General features: G+C 38.2%; 1 protein-coding gene across 1 annotated transcript; it reads right to left on the bottom strand.

The window, feature by feature from the left end:
• Window positions 1-15,926: 15,926 nt before the first annotated feature.
• rrp36 (ribosomal RNA processing 36) lies at window positions 15,927-22,187 on the bottom strand. The gene is made up of 8 exons (XM_054604094.1): window positions 22,103-22,187; window positions 20,057-20,484; window positions 18,771-18,903; window positions 18,611-18,677; window positions 18,400-18,504; window positions 18,156-18,233; window positions 17,911-18,028; window positions 15,927-17,031 (listed from the first exon to the last, which is right to left on the bottom strand). The coding sequence occupies exons 2-8, from the start codon at window positions 20,466-20,468 to the stop codon at window positions 16,880-16,882; spliced, it is 1,065 nt and encodes a 354-aa protein (XP_054460069.1). The 5' UTR covers window positions 20,469-20,484; window positions 22,103-22,187; the 3' UTR covers window positions 15,927-16,879.
• Window positions 22,188-24,933: the final 2,746 nt, after the last annotated feature.

Genomic DNA, 24,933 nt, shown 5'->3' with positions numbered 1-24,933 from the left:
CACTCTGTATTTGAGTTTTTTTCTGTCTTCCTGTCAGAGGAACCTCGACAAATCTGTGAGCCATTATGAGATTTAACCAAAGCTCTCTCACCTCAGGGCCTTCAGACTGAGAGCATTAGTGTTGGTGAACCAGGGAGGTCGAGGAAAGAGCACTGAGGTTTACCAGAGTAAAGATTACTAAGTGAGGAAAGGGTGAGTTTTGGGTGATTCCCAGAGTTCACAGAGAGGAGGACGAGGTCCAGGGTATTGCCTGTAGTATTTCATGACACTTTGTATGTGTGTGTGTGTGTGTGTTTAATAATTGAGAAAAAACTGGGAGTATATCTGGTGTTGGATACAACGGCGGTTTCCATGGCGACCTCTAAAACAAGAACTGGAGAGGTGATGATGTCAGAGCTGGAAGATTTTTTTTTTTGCTGAAGAGGAAATTGAAGTTTTGGATTATTTTAAAGTTTTTCCTCTCGTCTGAGCTGTTGACAGGAAGGCCCTGAAGGTTGCACACTTCGTCTGCTCTGTTACCAAAGAGTCACAGGTTTGAGTCCCAAAAGAAGCAGTATGTCCTGAAGCAGGATGTAATTAAAAGGATAAGGCTGAGTATAATTTTTTATTTGTCAGCAAATCTCATGTGCAGAGCCAAACACACAACACATGTTATAGTCCATCTCTAAATACTGTCTGACTTCCTGTCTGTGGCTCTCAGCTCAAAGCCCATTGGTTCCTTCTGAAGACGTAACTCTTTATTAAAAACACTTTACAAATAAAAAGTTTCATGTTGTCAAAAAGGCTCAGTGATTTTGCCAACCAGCTGGTCACTGTAGTTTTTATCATGCAAAAATGAGGAAATATTGCATTTGTTCAATCATTTCCATTTTTTCCCAATTTTTTTTGCTGAATGTCACAATTCTCCTGAGTTGAGTGGAGAGTTATTCAGATCACCTGTGAAGGGACTCCCAATTAAAAATTCAGAGCAGCTTGGCACATTTCCCTTCTTGGCCAATCGGGGTTTGAGGACGCCATTTCTTTAGGGCCTAAAAGGACAGTTCACTCCAAAATCAAAGATACTTATTCTTCCTCTTACCTGTAGTTCTATTCATCAATATAGATTGTTTTTGGTTTGAGTTGCATATTGTTGGTAGCGGAGATATCGGCTGAAGAGATTCCTGCCTTCTCTCCAATATAATGGGACTACACGGCACATCATAAACATCCAGCAGGTCTCTCGTTGTATTTTGTAATAATTATATAATGAAACATCAAGTTGCAGTCTGCAGTGTGGCTCCAAATCACCCGAGTCAGCTGGTACCAGTTAAAAAAAACCTAAAATAAAAACCCTTGTATTGGGTTGTCAGCAGACAGTACAGAAAAATTTCCAAAAGTCCCAAAATATTATGTGTCTGTAGTAATATGACCCTTATCTCACCCAGCCCTCACCTCCCTGTGACTAAAAGAGAAAAAACAGAATATAACTAAATACATATCCAAATACTAAATATGCAAAGAACGGTACAATAAAATAAATACCAATATAAATAGAGAGCAACAAAAAAATAGACCACTGGAGAAGGTGTAAAGGTCAATTCATTTATCAATAGCTAATCTAGACACCACAGATAGTGAAGCGGGCAGCTGGCATCACTTGATCTTAATGAAGAGCCTCAGAGCAGCACTCCCAGTGAGGCTTTGAGAAAAAAGCAGCAGGCGAGCTGGTTATTGATCTCTCAACGTTAAAGGACAGCTGTGATGTGATGGAAGTCCATCAGAGGACGCTGGTCAATTATTAATAAGCTCTGGTCAGCCCACAGGCCTGTAACCTGATCACTTCATTCGGTTTGTTTAATGAGTGGAAATATGTTCCAACCAAGCCGATTATTCCTCTGGTTCTCATATATTTTTTTTACTGCATTCAGTAAATAATAACTGTCTCTGTTGCATGGCATTGTTATAGAGGTGTGGAGAAAATTTTGGAAGACTCCAAGTCAACTTACAACAAGTGCATTCAACCATGTTTGTACAACCCCAAAAAGAATCGTGCAAAGATTATATAAAAAAGACCCTGCTATTAAGTCATTTTAGGGTTTTCCAAGCATTGTCACAGTCCTTTGCTTCATTCTAGTACATACTAAATCAGCTTCTTTGATATTTCACAGGATGTGAAGCTCTGCCAGACTGTATTAGTAGGTTGTTTTTAACAAGGACCTCATTAAAGAGTTGTTCTTGATCCTTGAGGATTCTCAGACTTATACTTTGTTAGTAACCGTTTCATCAAACTTTAAAGGACTGCTTTGAGACTCACAAACTGTAGCTCAGTGGCTCAAGCAGGATTTGAACCCTTACTCTCGCTCCCACTGCGAATATTATAACCTTACAACAGACAAGCAAAAATATTAAGACCACCAAAAGTCAACGATGTCCAACGGACATTACTTTACTCGGAAAGCAAATGCACAAATGGATTTTTTGGGATGTCTACATAGCTCCTGTGGAAAAATAGGGCATTAAAACAAGATATTCCCGAATTAAGTTGGATGAAAATGATTCAGCGAGGCAATTGAACTGAAAATAATTTAGTTTAATATAGAAAGAAGAGATTAAAGTCAATTCGTCATAAACAAGGTGGGATGTAAATGGTTGAATAAGTATTTAAAATAAACATATTAAAGGAAAAAAGTGGGGTAAACTAAATAAAAAAAACAGATTGTGCCTTTAGTTTCAGCTCTTTTGTTTGATTGGTTATTGCAGGTATCAGTCAGCAGTGACACCTGTTCTAATTGGTCGTAGGTGAAGCCACCCGTTGGGCCGTTCAGATGCTACAAGGTCGGGTAGCGCCATTGCTGACCGGAAATGACCGTCGATGTCGCTGAAGAGGACTTCCGCTTCCGCCTGGTTTTCATCTTTTGGACCACCAACAGTTTCACAAGAACTGAGGCTGAACTGTGAGTTGGACTTTATGTGTTTTTGTTCTGATGATTGCACCCGAGTAATGCCCAGGCATGCAACTTTTCTTGTTTTGGTGCATGTGAGTTTGTGTGTATGTGCCTACCTATGGGGTTAAGAGTCTACTTAAGTATTTGAGCTGAGTTTGCTATAGTGGAATAGTGGTTAGAGGTGTGAGAAATGTCATTTGCATTCATATCGACGATTAAATTGTTGACTAGAGCGTTTTAATTTTGCATTTCAGATAAATGCATTCAACTTTTAAAGTAGCCTACAAAATGTAAGGGGAATAATCCTGTATTTGCTCGTATTGCAATATATATATATATTGAAAAAGTAAAAAAACAAGTCTGTTTATTTCCAGTATCGTGCTCCCTATGCTGACACACAGTGTAGTGGTTTGGTGCCTGGTGTGTCGTGGTTATCACGGTTCAGATACAGAGGTGTGAATGACTGACAAGTGGAAGCAAGTGGCAGCTGGAAGACAAACTCCTGCGTCAGCTGTCAACATGTTTCTGCACCAACAACATGCACAGATTTTAAATCTTTTCTGTTGAAACTGCGGGCTGGAAGAAAAGTTTTAGAGTCTCAGCAGCTGGTGGAGTTATTTCAAAGTCTTTATGGTCATTTTGTGCTGCAGAGCAAACAGATTTAACCTTTAAATGTTTATAAGTCAATCAGACAAATAGAGGGTTACAACCAAATGTAAAGTTGCAAAAAGTGGTCAAAATGTTCTAGTATTTGAAAGATATATATTCTTAAATCATATGTATGCATTGGATCTGTCTGACTGGAAACATTAAGACTGATTCTGTGATTTGTAGGTGAGTTTTGTGTTAAAACTTTTTTTCTAAGGAATCTGTTTCAGCAGTATTTTAAGAAACTTGATTGCATTGCTAGGCAGGCAGGCCTGGTTTGGGCGGTGTTGAGGCATTGCAGGCTGGAAATGTGTGTGTGTGGGGGGAGGGATGTGGATTGGAACAAACATTTAATGAATCTAATGCACTTGGAAACGATAGAAAAACTAACTTTTTCCAGCTTCATGACAAAAATAGTTTTAGGAGCTACTGATGTGGAGAATAAGTAGAACTCTGTGATAGAACTCTGTGATAGAACTCTGTTCACGTTGCTGATCGTAAACAGACTGTAACATGGTGTCCTGGGAGGAAACCTGCAGACTGTATCACAAACCGTAACAGCAGTGTCAGACGTTCGCTTCTGCTCTGACTCACTCTCACCTCGACTCAAGATAAGAAGAAGAGGAGGGTGGTTTTTATTTAAAGCGTGACATGGGAACGCAGCAGCAGACGACTGAGTCAGGAGGAAAGAAAAAAACCCTTCTCCTGGACTCATAAAGGCCGTTAATGAGTCTGTAGACCACAGTCTCCCACTGCTCTGTCTTATCAGGGCGTTCAGCTCGGCCTTCTGCGTCACGTTAGTTTGTTTGGTATTCTATAGGTCCTTTGTTTTTGCCTGGACTATCGCGGTTTACATACTTTTGGTCTGTCAGGTGCAGCTTCACACACAAAACTCCTCATACAGGAATATAAAAAGCAGCTTGGGGGTCCAAATGTATCTCAGTGTGTTTGAACAAATGAAAACGTACAGCCACAGGAATCGTCTGGTCATTCGTTTTGATTTTAATTTTCTTTAATCTACATACCTACAAACAAGGGCTTGAATTTATATGATTGGAACAAAAACAAAGGGTGATTTGCAGATTTTAATGAGTATGTTTTTAATATTCTCTTCTGTTTGTTGATTTTCCCGGTGTGGATGTTAAATCAGATTCTGGCCCATTGCTAGTTTGTTTGATTTTGTTGTTTAAAACCCTTTTGGGCGGGTAATATGTGATTTGTTTTCTACTTTTTCTATGTATTTTCTTTTACTACATAGCAGTTTCTATAATAATTGTTTCCTTTTGAAGGAGTTATGGGATTTATGCTTCATATTTAACTGAATGTATGATGTATTAGATTGGTTATGTTCCTGTATAATAGAGTGCTGCAGGCCAACCCCGAAGGTTGCATCACCCTGGTTTCCTCAAGAAGAAGCCAATGGATTATTGGATTATAGCAGAAAATAAATTTTGTGACAAACAAATGTTAGTGATACTTAAAACATTTGTAATAAATATTATTACAAATTTTTATATTATAATTTTGAGGCGTAAATGCAATCGCCTGAAGTACAAAAATCATTTTAGACTATAAACAAACTCCACTAAGACTGGAAAGGCAGACGTGTTTCATTTCCCCGTCAACCTATGTAGTCCTTTCAGCCATTTGTTATCTTGTTTTTTAATTCACAAGAGGGATATTTAGTGACCTATTTTATGTCGTACAGCAAAATGTAAAAATGTCTTAAGCTTGTGCTAACCACATACCTTACTTTAGTCTTCTAACTAAAAACCCATTGACTTTGAGACGAGGGAATCGGAGGTGCTCATTTAGGACTCATTCCTGAAGCACTTTGTAGTTTTTATTTTTGCCCTTTCCATGGAGTCATGCTTTGTCCCCTATAAGGGAGTGTCAGACACTTGTGTTACAAATACTGTACAGTACAGGTACAGGCCTGCAGGTTTCCTTTGTTGCTGTGTGACCTTCTTTACATCAAAAACACATCAAAAACAAGCTGCTTGCTCACTTAAAAAGACGCAGTGAGGAAAATATTTAGTTAGGGCTGAGAGTCTGCGTGACCTTTAACAGACAGACTGGCTGCTGCATCACAGTTCATCAGGTACATCTGGGAGTCGCACTGTTAATGTCGACCGGGAACCTGAGACGGATTAGAAAAAGGTTATTATTCTTTATAGTAGAATTAGAGAATTTTACAATGAAAATCAAGAGGAATTTAAACGTACTTTTGTCAAAGTTATCCGATATGGAACCTCTGCTATTTTGCACCACAGTTCAGTTGTTGTGAAAGAAATCTCTTATTTGCCAAATAAAAGCTAATTAAGCTTGTGTCAATCTTCCCTCAGGAAAATATGTTTTGCTGCTGTCTCAACAGTTTCAACAGCTGCACTCCTCAGAGGGAGGAAGTCAGATTTGCTGGATGATTTCGCTTGTCGAGAAGCATCATGTCTTTTTTTTGGTTCAGAGGAGGGAAAATGAGCTTCAGGGCTGAACCTTCTGCTCAGTTTCACCTGAAACGTTTGACTCTTTACCTTTTTCTTTAACTTGAATAAGCTTCTGAGTCTCTTCCTGGTTTGTTTCTGATTTGAATGAACTTTAACTTTAAGTCCTGAACAATCACAGCAAAGTTAATCTGCACAACCCTTCAAATCCGTAGTGCTAGAAGGTGACGTAGTAACCTCTTTCTGAGGCTAGTTTTTTCGTAATTGTTGTGCCTGTAAACACGTCACAGTTATTCTTCTAAGCTGCGAGGAGTTGAAAACGAGGCTGAGTCTCTGGGAGACTTTATCAGCAGTTTCACTCAGAATTTCGGCTCCAGATGCATATAAAGAACAAAATTTATGACGACTGGATGGAGACAAGGGGTTTCCCATGACTCTGTAAATGTCCAGTAATGTCTTTTGCACTCGCTGCTGCCAAACTGCAGGAAAAGTCACTTCCATGTAATACTGACACACCCAGTTTACACAGAGCTGCAGAGTGTGTGCACTGCTGTTAAAAGTGAAGGAAGGTGTTAGGTTCTGGAAAGCAAAGTGTTGATGCTGATTAGGAGGCGAAAAGAGATGAACTGCGTCTCGTCTATGTTGACGTCCTGCCGTGGTTTGAATCCCACAATAACATGGCTGTGGTCTCTCGGTGGTTAGAGCGAGGCACCAACGCAGCCAGAGGGAAGGAGGTTCATTCCCACAGCGGCCCGTCAGGCTAAACATCCACTCACTGTGCTGTGAGACGCTTTGGAAGGAAGCCCCTTCCGTATGAATGGGGCGGTGTTTGGTGCCAGTATGTGAGACAGAGAAGAGGTGTCTTGTGGCTTTTGGTTTCGGGGTACGATTCAAGCTTGGGGTGCGAGAGATCACATGTTTCGATCCCTGATGAGCCCAAGTTCTTTGAGATTAATCAGCCATCTTTGTTTTTATTCTTCTACCTGATCACTCCAGTTCTGTTAGTTAAACCAAATGGTGGTTAGCTCACTTGGGTTTAAATCTGCTGGCTATCTGAGCTGTCTCTGTTCACATTCCCTGTGACTGCTGGAAAAAAAACCTCTCTCTCAGCTGCATGTGTTTTTTATTCCAACACTTTTCTCAGTGAAGTCTTTAACTGATTCTCTCCTTGTTTAACACGTCGCGTTTGGGAAAGCGAGGCGCTCAAACAAGGCTCCAGCGCTCTAATGAACCATCTGGACCGCTTCTCTCTCGTTTATGGAGTCGTGAACAATTATGGCTACAAGGAGCAATCCATAAAAACAATTATAGTGCTTTAATACGATGTGTTACAGTGTTTTCCCAAGGCTCAGTGTGTGTGTGTGTATCTGGGTGTTAGGCTTTTTGGGTTTATTTTAGACACTCTCATTTGAGAAAGAAAATATGGCCTTATCATTATGAACCAAAACCAAAACAACAGCACATCGAGTACATCTTTCTTTTTTATTCGTCTTCATCGTCTTCTGCTTCATCGTTTCATCAAATACAAATATTCCACATGCAAGCTTTTTGCATCAACATATAAACTTATTCCTAAAATAAATTCAGCCTGACAGAGATGTATCCAAACCTCCAGGGAGTGGCATTAAACCAGTACTGGTTATTCTGGGGCCCCTGAGAATTCCCATAGGCCCGTGAGAGTCCCCGGAGGACTATTTGAGACGAATTCAGGAGAACTCCACCTCAACTTTGATTCAGTTTTATGCATCACACTTTGTTCTTTTATTTACAGTTTGTTTGATTGTGTGCTACTTGTGGTGAATGAACTTGAACATTTTAAAATCTACAATTCTTTGACATCAGAGCAAACTCCATCCACTGACAAAGGTCATGCGATATGATCGAAAACTCCAGAACAGCTACTTCATGGACCTGATGATCGACTTTTTTCTTCAGCTTTTTAAAATATTACCCATCCCCTTTTGAGATTTGGGTTGATTAAAGGGTTTTCTGCACAATTGAAGTTAAAGTAAGAGAGTAAGAGAGAGTATAGAATAAACTAAAATAAGTTGCATAACATAAAATATCGTCTTGGCTTGGTATGATTCTCACTTTGGGTGTGAGAGGGTTCTGGGTTCAAATCCTGGATGAGCCCTTGATAAGAACAGCTGGTGAGTCTCACAGCATTTCTTTCAAGTTTAAGTCTAATAAGATTCCTGATGAAGCATTTTTGTCCGCTTGATTTCAGCAGAAGGTTCTTAACACAACATTAACATACTTTCACACTTTCAGTTGATATTTTGAATTTGTCAGCAGACAGTTGCTTACTACCGCATTCAGCAGTTACAGAGGAAAACGTGATCGTTCAGTAGGAGTCGTGTTTCTGTGAAATTCTGTGAAAAATGACGCTATGAGAGCGATGAGCGTGAAGCAGAACGATAAACAGTGAGCTGTAGATTCAGCTGATCTTTATCTGGAGTCCCACAAAATACCAATTATAGCTGCTTTAAGTTCAATCAATTTGAATAAAATATTTTTTACAGTGTATCGGTGCTGAGTCTCAGATTAAACCTGCTGTATTCATATCAGTCGTGGCTCACGCGACACTAATGGGGATTAAACCAGCAGCTCTTCATCCTCAGCGACAGGGTCGACACCGTCGGCATTCAGTCCTTTTTTTCCACAGTTCCTCCGCACACAGACCTCCTCCGGCCTGCATGTGCCTGACTGACTGCCTCTCTATTCAACCCTCCTCTACTTAATTGTCACATCGCAGTGAAAAGGCAGCTCATAATCTGGTGAACAATGGCCGACAAATAGAGCGGGGAGCTCGTTCACGCTGCCAGCAGCAGCCGCCGCCGCCGCCGCCGCCTCCCTTCAGCGGCTTGCAGCCAGCTGCAGCGGCACTCAGCTTTTCAACCATCAACTCTTCTTATGAAGTGTTGAAGGACTCACACTGCCATCAGTCGGCATTGTTTCCCCTCCCTCTTCCCAAAGAAAACAGTCACTAAAGTCTCATTTGTTGCCACTTCTCCGTGGCGGGGCGTGGCGTTGGATGGAGCCCCTTGTGTGTCGTTTAAAAGGATTATGAGGGCTTAATTGAGTGTGCTAATTGATGGGACGGTGAATGAGGCTGAATGGAGCTGAGGGGGCAGATGTGGTGTGAAACCCCTGGCTCTTTCTAAAGAATACAAATCAGTAGCAGAGGGATCTATTCTCCGCTCTCTATAACACTCAATTATCCCTTTCACGCGGCGAGCAGGGGGCCGAGCGAACAGATGGTTTGCACGCCGAGGGCTGTATGGAGGCCATCGCGGCTTCCCCGAGCACCTTTTCTTCAGGAGGCCGATGGGCTTTTTATTGGCTATTCATGACGCCCAGGGTCTCCGTGGGAACAATGGACGACTAGAGCGGCCGTGGATTGGAAAGAGAGCGGAGGTTTGGGGTTCGGACCTGGCGAGGCATCCGTTACGCTTGAAAACCGAAGAGAAGGGAGAATGAAAACCGTGGAGGGCGTGTTCACCTGAGGAGGAGGAGGAGGAGGAGGAGGAGGAGGAGGAGGAGGAGGAGGAGGAGGAGGAGGAGGAGGCACACACCGTCTGTCGATGGCCACTTCAAGTCAAGAACAATGATAACTTTCATTCTGAACTCCGCCCAATGATAAAAATCCATCCTTTGTGAGCAGAAAAACATGTCGACCTGAGAGACAGTTCGTGTCTGGGTCCAAAGATGTTTTCATGTTTCAGGGAACTTGTCATGAGTCTGGGAAAACATTTTCACTACAGTATTTTAAAAGGTTCAGAATAACATTTACCATATTTCAATCTTGCAGCCTCTTAAGATAACATTATCGGCTCTTGTTGAAAGATGCCGAGTGATTTTAAGGATTCAGGTTTTGCCGCTGAACTTACTTGCTTCACTATTAGTGCCGAGTTCAGATGTTTAAACTTCTTCATCTCCAGAAGATGTTTCACCTTTTTAAGAAGTTTGCATTGACTTGCATGGTGCGTTCAAGCTCTACTGAGTAAAAATGAGTATTTGGAAGGTAACTTATAAATCTAACATGACGTGTTCAAATCTGATCTTGTAAAATGGATTTTTTTGGTGAGAAACTTGAAAAATGAAAATGCTTTCGAAGTAATATAAACTAGATATGAGAGAGGGAATTGTGATCTGTTTTACTTTTTAACTCTAGGTCCAAGCAGCTTATTATATATAATTTAACCTCCTAATGCCAAGATTAAATGTTTTTTAACCAAAGCAAGTATTGAAGTAAAGATACAATCATTTATTTCCAATTCGTATTTCCTATTGAAATGCGTATTTCAGCAAATATCCACTATTGATCACAATAACAAAGTAAAAAGATGGTTTAAAATTGACTTCAGTATGTTTGAAATTATGCCATGCAGTTTACATACCAATGGCATTTATATTGAAATATAAGGAAAAACAAATACACCGTGATATAAACTTTACCGTCCATGCTTCAAAATCATGCCGAGATATCAATTGTAGGCCATACTGCCCAGCCCTAGCTTGTTACATATGGAGTGCAAAAAATTTAAATTAGATTGTCTCATTTTCAATTTGTGTATGCCAGTTTGAAAATAAATACTCAATATTTATCTTCAATGTGATCATGGTGGTATATTTTGGAGTACACTTAATGTTTTTTGTGTGAAGTCTTCATTTTACTTTTCATTGTGGCAGATATACAAAAATTTTAAAATATATTAATTTAGTTTTTTAAATAATGCAAATTTCAAAATCAATAGTAATTGTATTTTTATAGATAAAACACTCATGAACTAAAGTTTAAAAGTGTGGGACAAAAAAATGAAAGTGAAAAACCTGTTGAGTAGTCCTTAAATAAGACCTTTGTTTTGTTTTATTGCTTTTATTTGTATTTTTAACCTGTATGATGGAAAATGTAATAATGTTTGCTTTAATTATTTGATTTTATAATTTTCTCTGTGCAAATCAGAAACCTTAAATCAATCAAATTATATAAGAGGCTCCCCATAGAACACACACAGAACACACACACACACACACACACACACACACACACACACACACACACACACACACACACACACACACACACACACACACACACACACACAACCCCTCCACAATCAGCAACACTAAAAAGTCTTCTATAACTTTTATTACATCAGTAACACAAAAGAAGAAGTTGGAGGGTGATGGACGGGTTGGGGGGTGTTTTGGTGTTGAATGGGTTGTATTAGCTCATGAATTTAAGGCCCTGTATTATTTCCCCCCCCTGCCCCTCCCATATGTGGGGCCCCCACCTTGTCCTATATTGTTAGACAGAGGGGATTGTGAGGCGAGCTGATGGGATGGATGCCACCTGTCAGAGAGCAGAGAAAAGGGGGATTCAGTCAGCGTGGAGGAAAAGTTTAAGGCTCTGTGTTCTCGTTATACACCGCTAATTGACTTTTAAAGACAGCCGGGGCCTCATGGTGAGAAAGAGAAAGATATAGTGCACACTCTCTATGTGCAACTAACAAACGCAGCAGAGCTGAAGGAACCTTAGAACAAGTGAGGAAGAGCAGGCGACAAAATATATAAAAAGCTAGAGAGACTTCTGATGGTGGGTAGGTGGATGGGTCAAACAGATGCAGGACTTTCACCCAGCAGACCCGTGTTTGTGTCCTGTGTGTAACCAAAAGTCTTGCTGATTTATTTTGAAGTTACATCAGTGACTTTTGTGAAGCTTTTTCCGTACTTTTGTTGTTTTGGCTCCCAGGGCTCACACTCTTTTCCAGAGATCATTTTACTGGACTTTTCCAGGACATTTTCACTGATGATCTGTCTGGTATGACATCGCCAAACACTTATAGCAGTGACATTATTCAGAGTTATGGTCACTTGAGTTGGAATATCATCAAACCTGCATGTGCTAACTTGGGGGAGTGTTCACAGCGTTTCCACAACATAAACATTTTAAACATTTTAAATCACTTCTTAAAACACATTTTTACAGAATGGCTTTTATGTGTATCGTCGTTTTAATGTTTCATTTTCATTTGGTCTTAGTATTTTATCTTATATTCGTTTACTATATCTTACCTATTTTATTTATTTTATTTATTTTATTTATTTTATTTATTTTATTTTTTATTTTATTTATTTTATTTATTTTGTTCGTTTATTTGATTGTCACTTTGTTTCTTAGTTTAGTTTTATCCTAACGATTGTTCTTAATGTTTCTTCTATTGCACTGTTTTGCCGACTTGTCTGTCGAAGCACTTTGTAAACCTTGTTTTTAAAAGGTGCAATATAAATAAAGTTATTATTATTATTATTATTATTATTATTATTATAAACCAAAGTACTCTCGGACTGCGACAGTTTCAAGTTAACAACGTGGCATTAAATGAAAACGCGTTTGAAAAGTATTAAAAAGCGTATCATGACAACACAATGTCCTTTTAAAGTGGCGTACACTACAGCAGTCTCAATAACTGTATATTGTGTGGGAGTTACAGCCCACCTCAAGTTGAAGCATTGAACGGATCTGAAGTGTCAATTGAAGTTAAAGAATTGAAAGTATTTGGGGTGTCGGTTAAAATAAACGCCATAGAAGCAGTTTCAGAATCACTGAAAGCAGTTGAAATGTAATATAAAGAGCAAGAGCTGAAAATAGTTGTTAGAAAACAATGGAAGCTGTCATTTTAAACATTTGAAAAATCTAGAAACCTACATTTCCAGTTGCTCGCAGTGTGTCTACACTAGAAAACCGTGTGGGCTGTTTCCAGATCAGTTGGATAAACCAATGTGGACTTGGAGTTCTTTACTGTGGCTTTGTATCACTGACAACACGCCAGCATCTACAGCCAGTCACATCAGTGAAAGACATCATTCATGTTTTTAGTTATTTTTGATGATGTGGTTTTTGTTGCACTACCCAACAACAGCTTTCACCAAACCCTCAGCAGTTCAGCAAAAGCATGAATCGCGTTCTCCCCCATAATCCGACTGTTCAGCCTGCTGATACTTCATACAGTGTTAAAGACATTTCTATTGTTGTCATTTATGGTCTGGTTGTTTCTGCTCATAACGGCTGTAACGACAGTAACAACCCTCGACCACAACTTCACTCTGTTAACTTCTTTTGTTTTAAAAGGCTGCTTTTCTATTTCTGTCGGTTTACTTGTTTTACTGCAATGATGTGGCTTTTTCCTGTGTCTGAGCACTACAGGCCTATCATAGGCATAATTAAACTTTGAATAACACACAGCTGGCATTAATGCGTCTAAATGATGTGATTGCAAGTGGACAGTGTTAAAAAATAAAAATAAGAGTAAACAGGGCCTTAAAGTCGGAGTTAAAACACTGCAGACCACCGATTGGTCGGAGAGAATCGTCACTTGGGCAACAAACTTATATATTTGTGCCACAGAGTGGTGCTAGTCTACAATGTAATGGGGCTATGGTGATATGTTGTCAAGGTATTGTTGGCATAGAAACATAAAAAAGGACTCTGAGCGCTTTTTAGTTGAAGCGCTACGATGAAGCGCTACCCAGCATGCTGTGCTGTTCCCTGGAGCTGCAGAGGGCCGACTGGGGGGAGCGGGGGGGAAATCCTGGCCTCTTGGAGGACGAGACGACGGTGCGGGTCATTTCCTCGCTTCCGCCACTTTGGATTTAATCCAGTAAACAAACTATTAGAGCGTATAGGGGCCGCTCAGTCCCTGGTAACTACTACTCGCCATGCTTTTTTTTTTTTTGTTGTTTTTGCAGCCAATCAACGGAAGTTACCATATTTGGAATGTGAATGAGTGACGTAGAGATGCCGTGTAAAGCATACCCTGCTTTATGGTCTATTTGACTCTAAATGGAGCATAATTTACTAAATGAACATCATGCTGTATTGAAGAAGACTTGAAACTAGAGATTGAGACCATAAACTCATGTTTACAATGTTTACTGAGGGAATAAATCAAGAGAGAAGTAGAGTCATTTTCTCATAGACTTCTATACAACCAGAGGAGTCGCCCCCTGATGGTCAGTAGGGAGAATGCATGTTTTAAGACACTTACGCATTGGCTTCACCTGGTTTGGACCCAGTAATAGATGTGAAATGCTGACTCCTATCTGTTTGGAGCAGTTGGCTCGGCATTACACATTGCACCTTTTTAAAAAGCCTCTTGGATCATCTGGATATGCTTTGTCACAAAGCTGAAAACAGAGCTTTTAGTCTAAGCTCATGAAAAGTTGACTTTTAAGTGATACGAGGTTCTCACAGGACAGTGACACTAAAAAACATATGATGATTTTATAGAATATGATGCATTGATGTAGATTAAACTACCCGACAGGATATGAATTAGTCTACAGCAATAAAATACAACATATACATTCATGCCGCAGTAATATCAATCCAGAAACATCATATACAATAGTAAAACACTAACAGGGAACATTTTACTGCACAAAGAGCACATTTACATTTCATACTTGAAGTATATTCGCTAATAATTCGCTCATACTTTTACCTAAATAAGGATTTGAAAGCAGGACTTTTACTTACTACTTTCACAGTTCTGTATTAGTACTTTAACTTCAGACTGAATACTTCTTCCATCACCGGCGCTTTATAATGTCTTGAAATTAAAATATCCATGCAGCAGATAAAGTTACTTATTTGTTCAAGTAAACAGCCACGGAGAATAATACTGACTGTTTTCACTCGTTAGCTCACCTTAATGTGAGAAAGACTCCTGTCACAAGCTGATTAGATGTTAACGTTTGCATATAACTAACAGTTTGTACAGGTTCCTCTTTATGTTTCATCACAAGAGGAGAAAAGTTATTGATGTGATTATATATTTTTTTTGATGTTGTCCAAAATACTTCACTTATCCAGTATTCAGTGTGTAGTACTCGAGTACTATGTCTGCCTGAACAGAGTATCATGGTAGTTAACTCTGGTGATTTGTCGGTCCATCGTATGTTCAGATGATATCACAACAGCTAAGCCGAGACTAACCTTCTATTTCTGTTGTGGAGTTTGAAGAAGAGCTTTTCTTGATGCAACACACCTGATAATAATAATAATAATAATAATACAGGTTATAGGCGTTATTGTGAAGCACTTGACACTGAAACAGGAACCTGTTCAGTGTCAAGTCTGCACATATTTTTTTATCTTGGCTTCCAGTTTATTTTACCAGAAATATGTTGATTTCTTCTCTTCTTATTGAACTTGGTCTCTTTCTGCCTTTTCCATTGTCAGTCTGGTTGAACCATTGTACAGACTTTCTACAACCAACATGCATAAAAAAACAATTAAAAGTATAAAGTTGTTCTCTTAGACATCTGACCGTAAAAAAAAAAATAAAATAAAAATCAAGCTTTTGGGACAGGTGAAACCAGAAGTCTGAGCACCAACAACTAGTTCATGACCTTTAGACTGAGCAGAGTCTTCTGTCCGGTAGCCCCCCCCGCTGGTCTTTGACCCACACTCCACCGTACGACCCTACAGAGCCTCAAAGACTCGCTGACCTCTGTTCAGATCTGCATTATTGCTGGGTGTTCAACACATAACACACACACTCCTCTGTTCTGACTCACCGCATTAATAAAGTGACATTTGCACACTGAACAGCTCCTCCAGGATTTTAAGACGTCTCACACTGAGAGCACGATTCATTCCTCTGGACACGGATAATAAACTCCTCTGTGTCTGAGCTACAGGCGGATTTATTCAACGAGGGGGTGTTCTGATGCACCGTGTCCTGGTTTACGCATGTTTATTAACGGTCTCCTCCATCTGCACCCTGTACAGACAGGGAAATAAGAATTAAATAGAAAAGAAACATTCAATTTAAGAAATATCCCTCAGTATGAGCTGTATTACATTACGTTTCACATGTTATGCAAGTTTCATTTGATTGTGCATCACAGCTAAGCTTGTTTTCAATGAGTTAAGAAAGTCATTGTTACATTTTTATATATTTTTCAAACAGGCTTTTAGGGTCAAAATCAAATGTCAATATTTTCCATCTCTTTTAAAATGAATGATAATGATTTTATGTTACTTTTTTAAGCACAAACGCAAAAGAAATGCAACAAATATTGTTTTATTTCAAGAAAAAAAAGAGTCAACATGAATCAGAATTTCTGAGGTCAAGCAGATGTTTCCAGTGATGTCATGACATCTGTACAGCTGTGACTCCACTGCCTACCTGACACTCAACTGAAGATCTAACTTGGAAATTCTGTTGGAAAAAAATACATAAATTGAACAAATTGATTAAAAAAAGTCTACTTTCTCACTGTACAAACAGACCATAACTTATCTGCAGGAAAACAACCATCGGTGTCTTTTTTCCAGGCAACAGATGGTTATTTTATTTAAGCTGCGATTCACAGCAGAGACCGAAAAAAATATCACTGATGGTGCGTTCATGGACTTTTCTAACTACCAATTTCAGTATTTGTTTGCAGAAACAACCCAGATTCCACACGTTACTGTTACGCCATTTCCATGACAACTGAGCAAACAACACTCACCCACAAAAGACAGTGAAATGCGGTTCAAAGTCCCACAAAAAGTGTCTGTTCTCAATGACGAATAGACTTAAGATGCTGTAAAAATCTGAATGTTCAGATGTCCGAGCATCACTGAATGCACCGGAGATATTTTACAATAAAAGATAATTTAACTTCGACAGTTAAATAAATGTGACTGTGACTCAAGAGATGTTCTCAGTCCTTCATCCAACATCATGAACAAACAGACCACAGCGCCACCAGCAGGCTGAGACGGATCGCTACAGTCTTTTTTTTTTTTATTTCCGACCAGCTTCTTCTTCTTCTTCTTCTTCTTCTTCTTCTTCAGGTGTTTTTGTGTCACTGGAAGTTCGTGTTCTGCAGCTGTCTGGGCAGCTTCCTGCGGTCCTTTCCAGCGTTCCTCTTCCTCTTCTTGCTCAGGAAGTTCTCCAGCTTGCCGCTCTTCTTAAGCTCCTGGTATTTCTCGGCCAGCTGCAGCTTCTTCTTATCAGCTGAGGAGGAACAACAAAGAAGAGTTCAACCAAATTCAGCATCTGCAAATCTGACACTTTTTATGCTCAAAGAAATTCAATGATGTCAAAGTTGAATAGAGTCCATTGGGGTCATTTTAATAACTGTTTCAGAAGGCAGAGTACCTAAGATATTCTAGATTTACTTCCAACTCTTTATCCATTTTTTGCTTTTTATTGTTATTTCTATCCTCTTTACTTTTAGTCTTTTAAAATTTCACAAAATTTTCTTTTTGCTTGTTTTGATATTTATATATTTAACCATTTTGTCTTTCTGCCTCCATTGTTTTTTTTCAATTCAGTTTATTTTGTATAGCCCAGAATCACAAATTTTATATTGAAGTATCAACTGCATCTGTGTACTTGTAACCCACTATGACTTGTACTAACATGAATGGCAGGATATTAAAACACATAATTCTATTTTTTTAAAAGCATCAAATGTTATAAGATTTTTTACCCCATCTGTAATTCTTTTTATTACAATATTGTTTGTATATTAAAATGTAAGGCTGCAACTTAATTAATCTCATTACTGATTCAACTTTTTTACATTTTGTATTATTCTTTTAGTATATGAAAACTTAATTTCTCAGATCTCAAGCAGATGTTTTTAGTCTTTTCTTGTTTGACCAACAGTCCAAAACCCAAATATATTCAGTTTATAATGTTACAGAGAATGTTTTTGTGTAAAAACTACTCAAAACATTGATTAAATATTATCAAATTTAACGAATCGACTTATTGATTCTAACTGAAATGAAAATTTAAAATACAATTCTTCAATACAAACAAAAACTCCTTATTCCAGCTCTTTAGTGCTGAGAATGAAGAGAACATTTAGCGTAAACTGGTTCTTACAGTTCTTGAGGAAGAACGGCCGTGCGCCCTGATTGGCTCGCTCTCTCTGCTCCCTCTTGAACTGCAGCTCTCTCTCTCTCTGCTCCTCTCGGCTCTTCCTCGCTCGCTCCTGGTTATCCTGCAGAGAGAGAAGTCACGGTTCAGACATTTAATACGGTATAGTAGATAGTGGAGGTGGATTCAGGAGGTCTTAACTAGCAGTCAGTGGGTCAGTGGGTTGTATTTGAGGCAACACTCCGACTCACCATCCTCTTCAGAAGGAACTGAAGTTCCTCCTTCTTCTGGATGTTCTTCTTCGTCTTCTTCAGCTTCTTCTGGATGATCTGCAGACAAACGACACAATATTGTTTATTTTCAGTCCAACTTGCAGACATTAAAAGCAGCGTCTCAACAGTTTGCGGGACACAGATGTTCTCTCTTCTTAAATCAGGTTTAAACCAGCTGTGCGGTTACTGAAGCAGACATCGGTGCGATCATAAGCTCTCTCACCTCTCTCTCTTTCTGTTTGATGTCGTTGATGAATTTAAACGTCTTCTCAAAAATCTCAGGTTTGTATTCTCCAGACAGGTCGTCAAAGCGAGGATCTCTCAACGTCTAGAGTTAAAAAGCAACAACACAGGAGACGGAATAATGAATGAATTAAAAAGGAACATTTATGAGAACGCGGACTCGGTGAAATCTGTAGATTTCCTTCACTCACTGGTTTCTTGACGGAGACGACCTGACGGAGGAACGGAGCCCGTCTCTTGGCTGAAATCTCCATCGGCCTGAAAATAAGAACACAAACGCGCTCTAGAAAACCAACAAGGGGTAAATGCAGACGGGGCGGCTGCCTGCTGTTACAGGCTGGGGCTGTTCACCTGTTCTTGTTCAGCCGTTTCTTTTTGCTGGTCCCTTGAGTCTTGTTGCTGCCGTACGCCACCTCGTTGTAAACTTTGGTTCCCACTTTGTTCTGCAGCTCCATGATGTCCTCGAAGGACATGGTGGAAAGTTCTGGACGGGTCAGAGAGCAGAGAGAGTTTAACGTTTTACCGAGAGAAATCTGTGTCACCGTCTCTGGACGTCAAGCAAACAGCAGCGCTGGTGTGGCAGAATCCTCAGTGGGATAAATGGAGATGTGGACTAGAAAGACACAATCATTTCCACTTGATACCAATCAATAATGTGATAAAAAGAAAAGGTTCAACAGTGTGATAAAAGCTCCCACAGACAATACATTCTGCTCCAGAAGATATTGACCTTTCCAATCTCACTGATACACCGTCAGCAGTTTATACAAACTCATGCTGTCACATCAGATGAAATATGTGGATTTTTTCTTTGGAAGATCTGGGACACGTGAAGGTTAACATTCAGGTAAGTCCAGAATGTCGTCACTATCATTTTGTCCTTTTTAAACGTTTGTCTGAAATGGTCATAATTAGCCTATAGATTATTGAGTTGTGACCCAAAAACATGTTTTGTGAGGTTACTTTGACCTTGGACCACCAAATTCTAAAATCGGTTCATTCTCGAGTCCAAGTGGACGTTTGTACCAAATTTGAAATAAATTCCCGAAACGCTTTGCTGAGATAATGACTTCACAAGAATGGACGAATGGACACAATTATAATCTGTTCTGAGGTCTCTCAGTGGGATTATCCTGGCTTAATAAGAGTTATGTAAAAATAAAATGAATATACTCAGAGAATCTGGGCTAATGGTTAACTGGCAACCAACTCTCAACCCTAGGTTGCCATCAGTGACAATCTCTTTTTAACGTAATAAATAAATAGAAAATGGGGACAGCGAACAACAAAATGTAGCAAACGTGCACCCAAAAAACACATATTGTTGAAAACATTTGTTGCATATTTAAATATTGCCGTTTGGAATCAGCCAAATCTGCATGTTACAGGGTTTACCTGCATTCTCACATGACTAAAAATGGCTGCAATGTTTCCAGTTTTGGCAACAGAAAGACGATGCCTGTTTGCAAACCTGACAACGACTGTTAAAAGTTGTTTTTTAGCCCTGAGACAAAGTGAGAGAAGTTGTTTCTTCTGATAGAAACAACCCAGATTATTAAAACAGTCACACAGTGGACTGATGTTTCCTCCTCGAGGTGCTTTCAGTTCTCTGAGGGATATTCTGCAGACAAACTCACCTTTCTTAATGTCCTCTGCCGTGTTGATCTCACTGCTCCCGCCGGCTTCTTCCTCTGGATCTTCATCAACGTCTTCCTCAGAGGCTTCACTGTCTTCGTCCTCCTCCTCCTCTTCATCCTTCTCTTCTTCACCACCATCGGAAGCTTCCTCACCGACCTCTGATCCCTCCTCTCCTCCTTCCTCTTCAGTACCTCCATCAGACCCCTCTTCCTCCTCATCACTGAAGTCTTCCTCTCCTCCATGGTGCGGCTCTCCCTCCTCGGCTCCTCCTCCTCCTCCTCCTCCTCTTTTAGTGAGCAGAGCGTAGTTCCTCTCCACGTCCGAGTCTTCATCATCGCTGCTGCTCGCCGCCATGTTCTTCTTCTCTTTTGAGAGTTTCGTCTCCGGCCGCTGCTTCTCTTTCCCCTTCATCGCGGTTTCTGTGGTTCTGGAAGATGCAGACAGCAGAATTAATGGTAGTTTGGAAAAGAAAGTATTTCCATTTAATGCTAGTTTATACTTTTTTTAGTTATTACTGAACTACATTTGTCTGACAGCTTTAGTTACTTTACATACTACAGTTTTTCATCCCCTCCCTGTCCAGTGAAAACTCTTCTGATAACACTTAAGAAACTTTTACTTAGGTAAGGTTTTGAACACAGGACTTTTACTTGTAGCTGAGTATTCTCACAGTGCGGTGGTCGTACTTTCACTGATGTAAAGGGTTAATGTTGGCAGGTGAGTTTCTCAGCATTAGTTGAGGGGAATTCATGTATAAGTAAGTTTAGTTAGGTGTTAAGTCAGGTAGATTCTAACAAACTCATCACCATGTTCAACCTAATCTTGCCTGTAAGGTATGTAAACATACAATTATAAATGATGCCTTAAATATTTAATTTTATTATTGATGATTATTTTTATTAATTTCTACAGTACCAGTCAAAAGTTTGGACACACCTTCTCATTCAACTACTTTGAAGAATGTAAAATATAAAACATATTCTGGTTTGTTGAGCATTTGTTTGTTTACCACATAATTCCACATGTGTTCCTTCATAGTTTGGATGTCTTCAATATTAATCTACAATGTAGAAAAAAATAAAAATATAGAAAAACCATTGAATGAGAAGGTGTGTCCAAACCTTTGACTGGTACTGTATCTCTAAATTAATTAATATTTCATATAACACATATGAAATATTGTTATTTTCTAGGACATTTTGAACTCAGTAGTGACAATTGAGAATACAGGAAGATAGGACATAAAAACACATTCACCCTTGGATAAAGGTGATGAATATACGTTTATCTTAGATGATTGTAAAGAAAAATATAAGCAGTTTAAGTTTAAATCAAATAGTTCATTAATGCAGTGATATCTGTGCCTGACCAGCAGAGGGCAGCACCACAAAATAAAGTTACTATATTTATTGCCTACAAAATAAAAGGGTAAGAAAATGTCTAGGGTAAAAATAAAGAAAAACCATTGAATGAGAAGGTGTGTCCAAACTTGTGACTGGTACTGTTTAACTATTATCTAACTCTTCTTGTATATTTATTAAGTTTATCACAATAACTGGAGGTCCATCTTAGAGCAAGGACTCCATAGAAAAAACTTTTCTGACTTCCTATCTGATTTTCAGATGTAAAAACAGGACACTGTACCAGTTAAGATATGTCAGTGTATCGAGAAGAGTTACACTTGGATTCAGGGTAAGTTATTCCCAGTGATGACGCAGTTTCTTTCAGATATTGTTTAGTCAGCCTGGTCTCTCTGACGTTGTTTACTCGCAGAAAGTTGACTTTTTTGGGACTTTTTTTATTTCTCTGTCACTAATTGATATTACAAATCAACAACTAGATTATTAGGAAGCGTATACCATCCAGATTACGCGTTATATTGTCACATTCACTGAAAATAAATCACTTTTAAACGGCAGAATTCAGTTTTGAGTCCAGAAAACGTAACGTAAAGTAACCAGAAGCAAATAAAAACATGAGTCCACATTAATGACAAGCAGCTTCAGGCCTGTCCACAGTGGGTGAGATAACAACACGTTATTTACCTGGTTATCTAGTTATTTAAGTCCTGTTTCGCTGCTCTCTGTTAACCACGTGTGCGCATGTCGGCTGCAAGTTCCACTCCAGGAAGATAAACAGAGCACTTCCGGTTTCAAAATAAACGTTTAACTAGATTGTTCGACCGTTTTGGACTACTTTTAGGAGAAAATGTGGGTCATTTTATCCAGATATATCATTAACACCGATATATTATCTGGTTTATGAGTGTCCTGCTTTCAGTTAGTTATTCTTTTTACCCTAGACATTTTCTTACCCTTTTATTTTGTAGGCAATAAATATAGTAACTTTATTTTGTGGTGCTGCCCTCTGCTGGTCGGACACAGATATCACTGCATTAATGAACTATTTGATTTAAACTTAAACTGCTTACATTTTTCTTTATAATCATCTAAAATAAACGTATATTCATCACCTTTATCCAAGGGTGAATGTGTTTTTATGTCCTATCTTCCTGTATTCTCAATTGTCACTACTGAGTTCAAAATTTCCTAGAAAATAACAATATTTCATATGTGTTATATGAAATATTAATTAATTTAGAGATACAGTACCAGTCAAAAGTTTGGACACACCTTCTCATTCAATGGTTTTTCTTTATTTTATTTTTTATATTTTTTTTCTACATTGTAGATTAATATTGAAGACATCTAAACTATGAAGGAACACATATGGAATTATGTGGTAAACAAACAAATGCTCAACAAACCAGAATATGTTTTATATTTTAGATTCTTCAAAGTAGTTGAATGAGAAGTTTGGACACACCTTCTGTTTTCTTTATTTTTATTTTTATTTTTTTCTACAACAAACCAGAATATGTTTTATATTTTAGATTCTTCAAAGTAGTTGAATGAGAAAGTGTGTCCAAACTTTTGATTGGTACTGTACATCTAGGATTTCATTTCTTTCAACTCCAGGGTGTTGACTCATTAAAAAATAATTACATCAAAATTGAATTACAGAGATAATAAAAAAAATAATAACCTCTGTTAAGATGTCTTGCAGACATAATTACCAATGTTTTGGTGAGAAAAATGCACCTGGAGGCATCTGTTAGTACTGATGAGTTGTTGTAGTGTCCAATCCCAATGTCCACACCTCGGGTCCATCCCAAAGGACTCTGTGTCACTACTGAGTCTTTATTATGTAATCAAACAACCTTCCACAGTTCAATAAAAACACACTGCAATGAATGTTTTATTGCAAGTAAAACTAATTTGTGATTAAAATGTATTCATGCGAATCCAAAAGTTCTGTTTGCTGGTTGCTAAATGTCAAGGGTTGGACCTACGCTGAAAGATGTAAGACACGTCTCTATTGGCAACATGTAAAGGCTTTTGACCAGTGAGCGGGTCATACAGGGTCATACATCATCATGAGATGATTTACATTTATATTATTGCATCTGCATCTGCAAAGTAACTAATGATGCAAAATGAATGTAGTGGAGTAAAAAAAATACAAGAATCAGTAATCTATTTTAAATCACTTCTTAAAACACATTTTTACAGAATGGCTTTTATGTGATGTCTTCGTTTTAAAGTTTCGTTTTATTTGGTTTTGCTATTTTATCTGATATTCGTTTACTATTTTATGTTTACCTATTTCACTTGATTTTATTTATTTTGTTCGTTTATTTGATTGTCACTTGTTATTTCATTTTGTTTCTTAGTTTAGTTTTATCCTAACGATTGTTTTTAATGTTTCATCTTTTGCACTGTTTTGCTGCACTTTGTAAACCTTGTTTTTAAAAGGTGCTATATAAATAAAGTTATTATTATTATTATTATTATTAAATGAAGTGGAAAAGTATAAAGTAGCAAAAAAATGGAAATGCTCAAGTAAAGCACAAGTATCTCCAAATATGTACTTAAGTGCAGTAATTGAATGTACTTATATTCCACCACATGGAGGGAGTTGTTAAAATATATATAAATATATAAATAAATTTAAATATTTAAATTATTTCTCAAAAAAAAATATATTACATATATTTAAAATATATTTAAAATATATTTAAAATATATAATATTCAGCCCCTATGGACAATTCCACAGTTGTAAAGGTAAAAATCTCAAAGTTTCCCAATTTGTTACAGTGCAGGGAATATGAATGAAATCTGCTGACAGGAAGTAAACATGCGGCCCAGCTGTTGCCTAGCAACGAGGTGTAGAACTGAGCTGTCTTACACTATTCAGTTTAATTAATTAATAATAATACAAGATGGCCGGATGTACTTTATATGTTAGGATTATCAAAAAATAAATTATGGCGAATTTGTAGGATTTTATTTTTCACACACTAAACAGGAGAAAGGAGGAGGAGTTTATTCCCGTTGCCAGGAGATCCCGACGAGTTCCGTCAATGTATCACATCAGATCCGGAATATGGACAACAAGCCCTTCAAAATAAAAGCAGGGAAAACTTGATATTTCTCAAGTTGCAAACAACAACATATTTTCAGACAAGATATGTTTCTGAATGCCTGCCTTTTCTTGAAATAATGCACTTGTTTTCACATAAAACATTTTACTTGATGCATATTTGAATTAATAGCCTTTTTACACAAATTAGGGTGTCATTCAATTATTTTGTGTCCATATAATGGAAAAGGACTATTCTTAATTTTTCTTAAATTTTTGTATATATTTAATATGTAATATGTATATATTTATTATTATTTTTTATTAGATCATTATCTATTGTTTTATTATTTAATGTATTAATTTTGATTCAAAGATCTGATTACTTCCTCCACTACTGCCTTATAGTAATTATTAATTTAAATTTTAAATCAATCATTGATCTATTTTAC

Source organism: Anoplopoma fimbria, chromosome 9 (assembly GCF_027596085.1).
Source record: "Anoplopoma fimbria isolate UVic2021 breed Golden Eagle Sablefish chromosome 9, Afim_UVic_2022, whole genome shotgun sequence".
In the NCBI taxonomy this organism is placed as follows: domain Eukaryota; kingdom Metazoa; phylum Chordata; class Actinopteri; order Perciformes; family Anoplopomatidae; genus Anoplopoma; species Anoplopoma fimbria.
The sequence above is the reverse complement of the archived record's forward strand: the minus strand, read 5'-3'. Positions and strand labels throughout refer to the sequence as shown.

What these genes read in the sequence shown, in the direction of transcription:
- rrp36 (XM_054604094.1), bottom strand. Translation starts at nt 20,468, where the DNA reads ATGAAGGGGAAAGAGAAGCAGCGGCCGGAGACGAAACTCTCAAAAGAG. An exon ending in GGCAGAGGACATTAAGAAAG is followed by an intron (nt 18,904 to 20,056) that starts GTGAGTTTGTCT and finishes TGACCCGTCCAG; the next exon opens with AACTTTCCACCATGTCCTTC. An exon ending in TCGTCTCCGTCAAGAAACCA is followed by an intron (nt 18,505 to 18,610) that starts GTGAGTGAAGGA and finishes TTTTAACTCTAG; the next exon opens with ACGTTGAGAGATCCTCGCTT.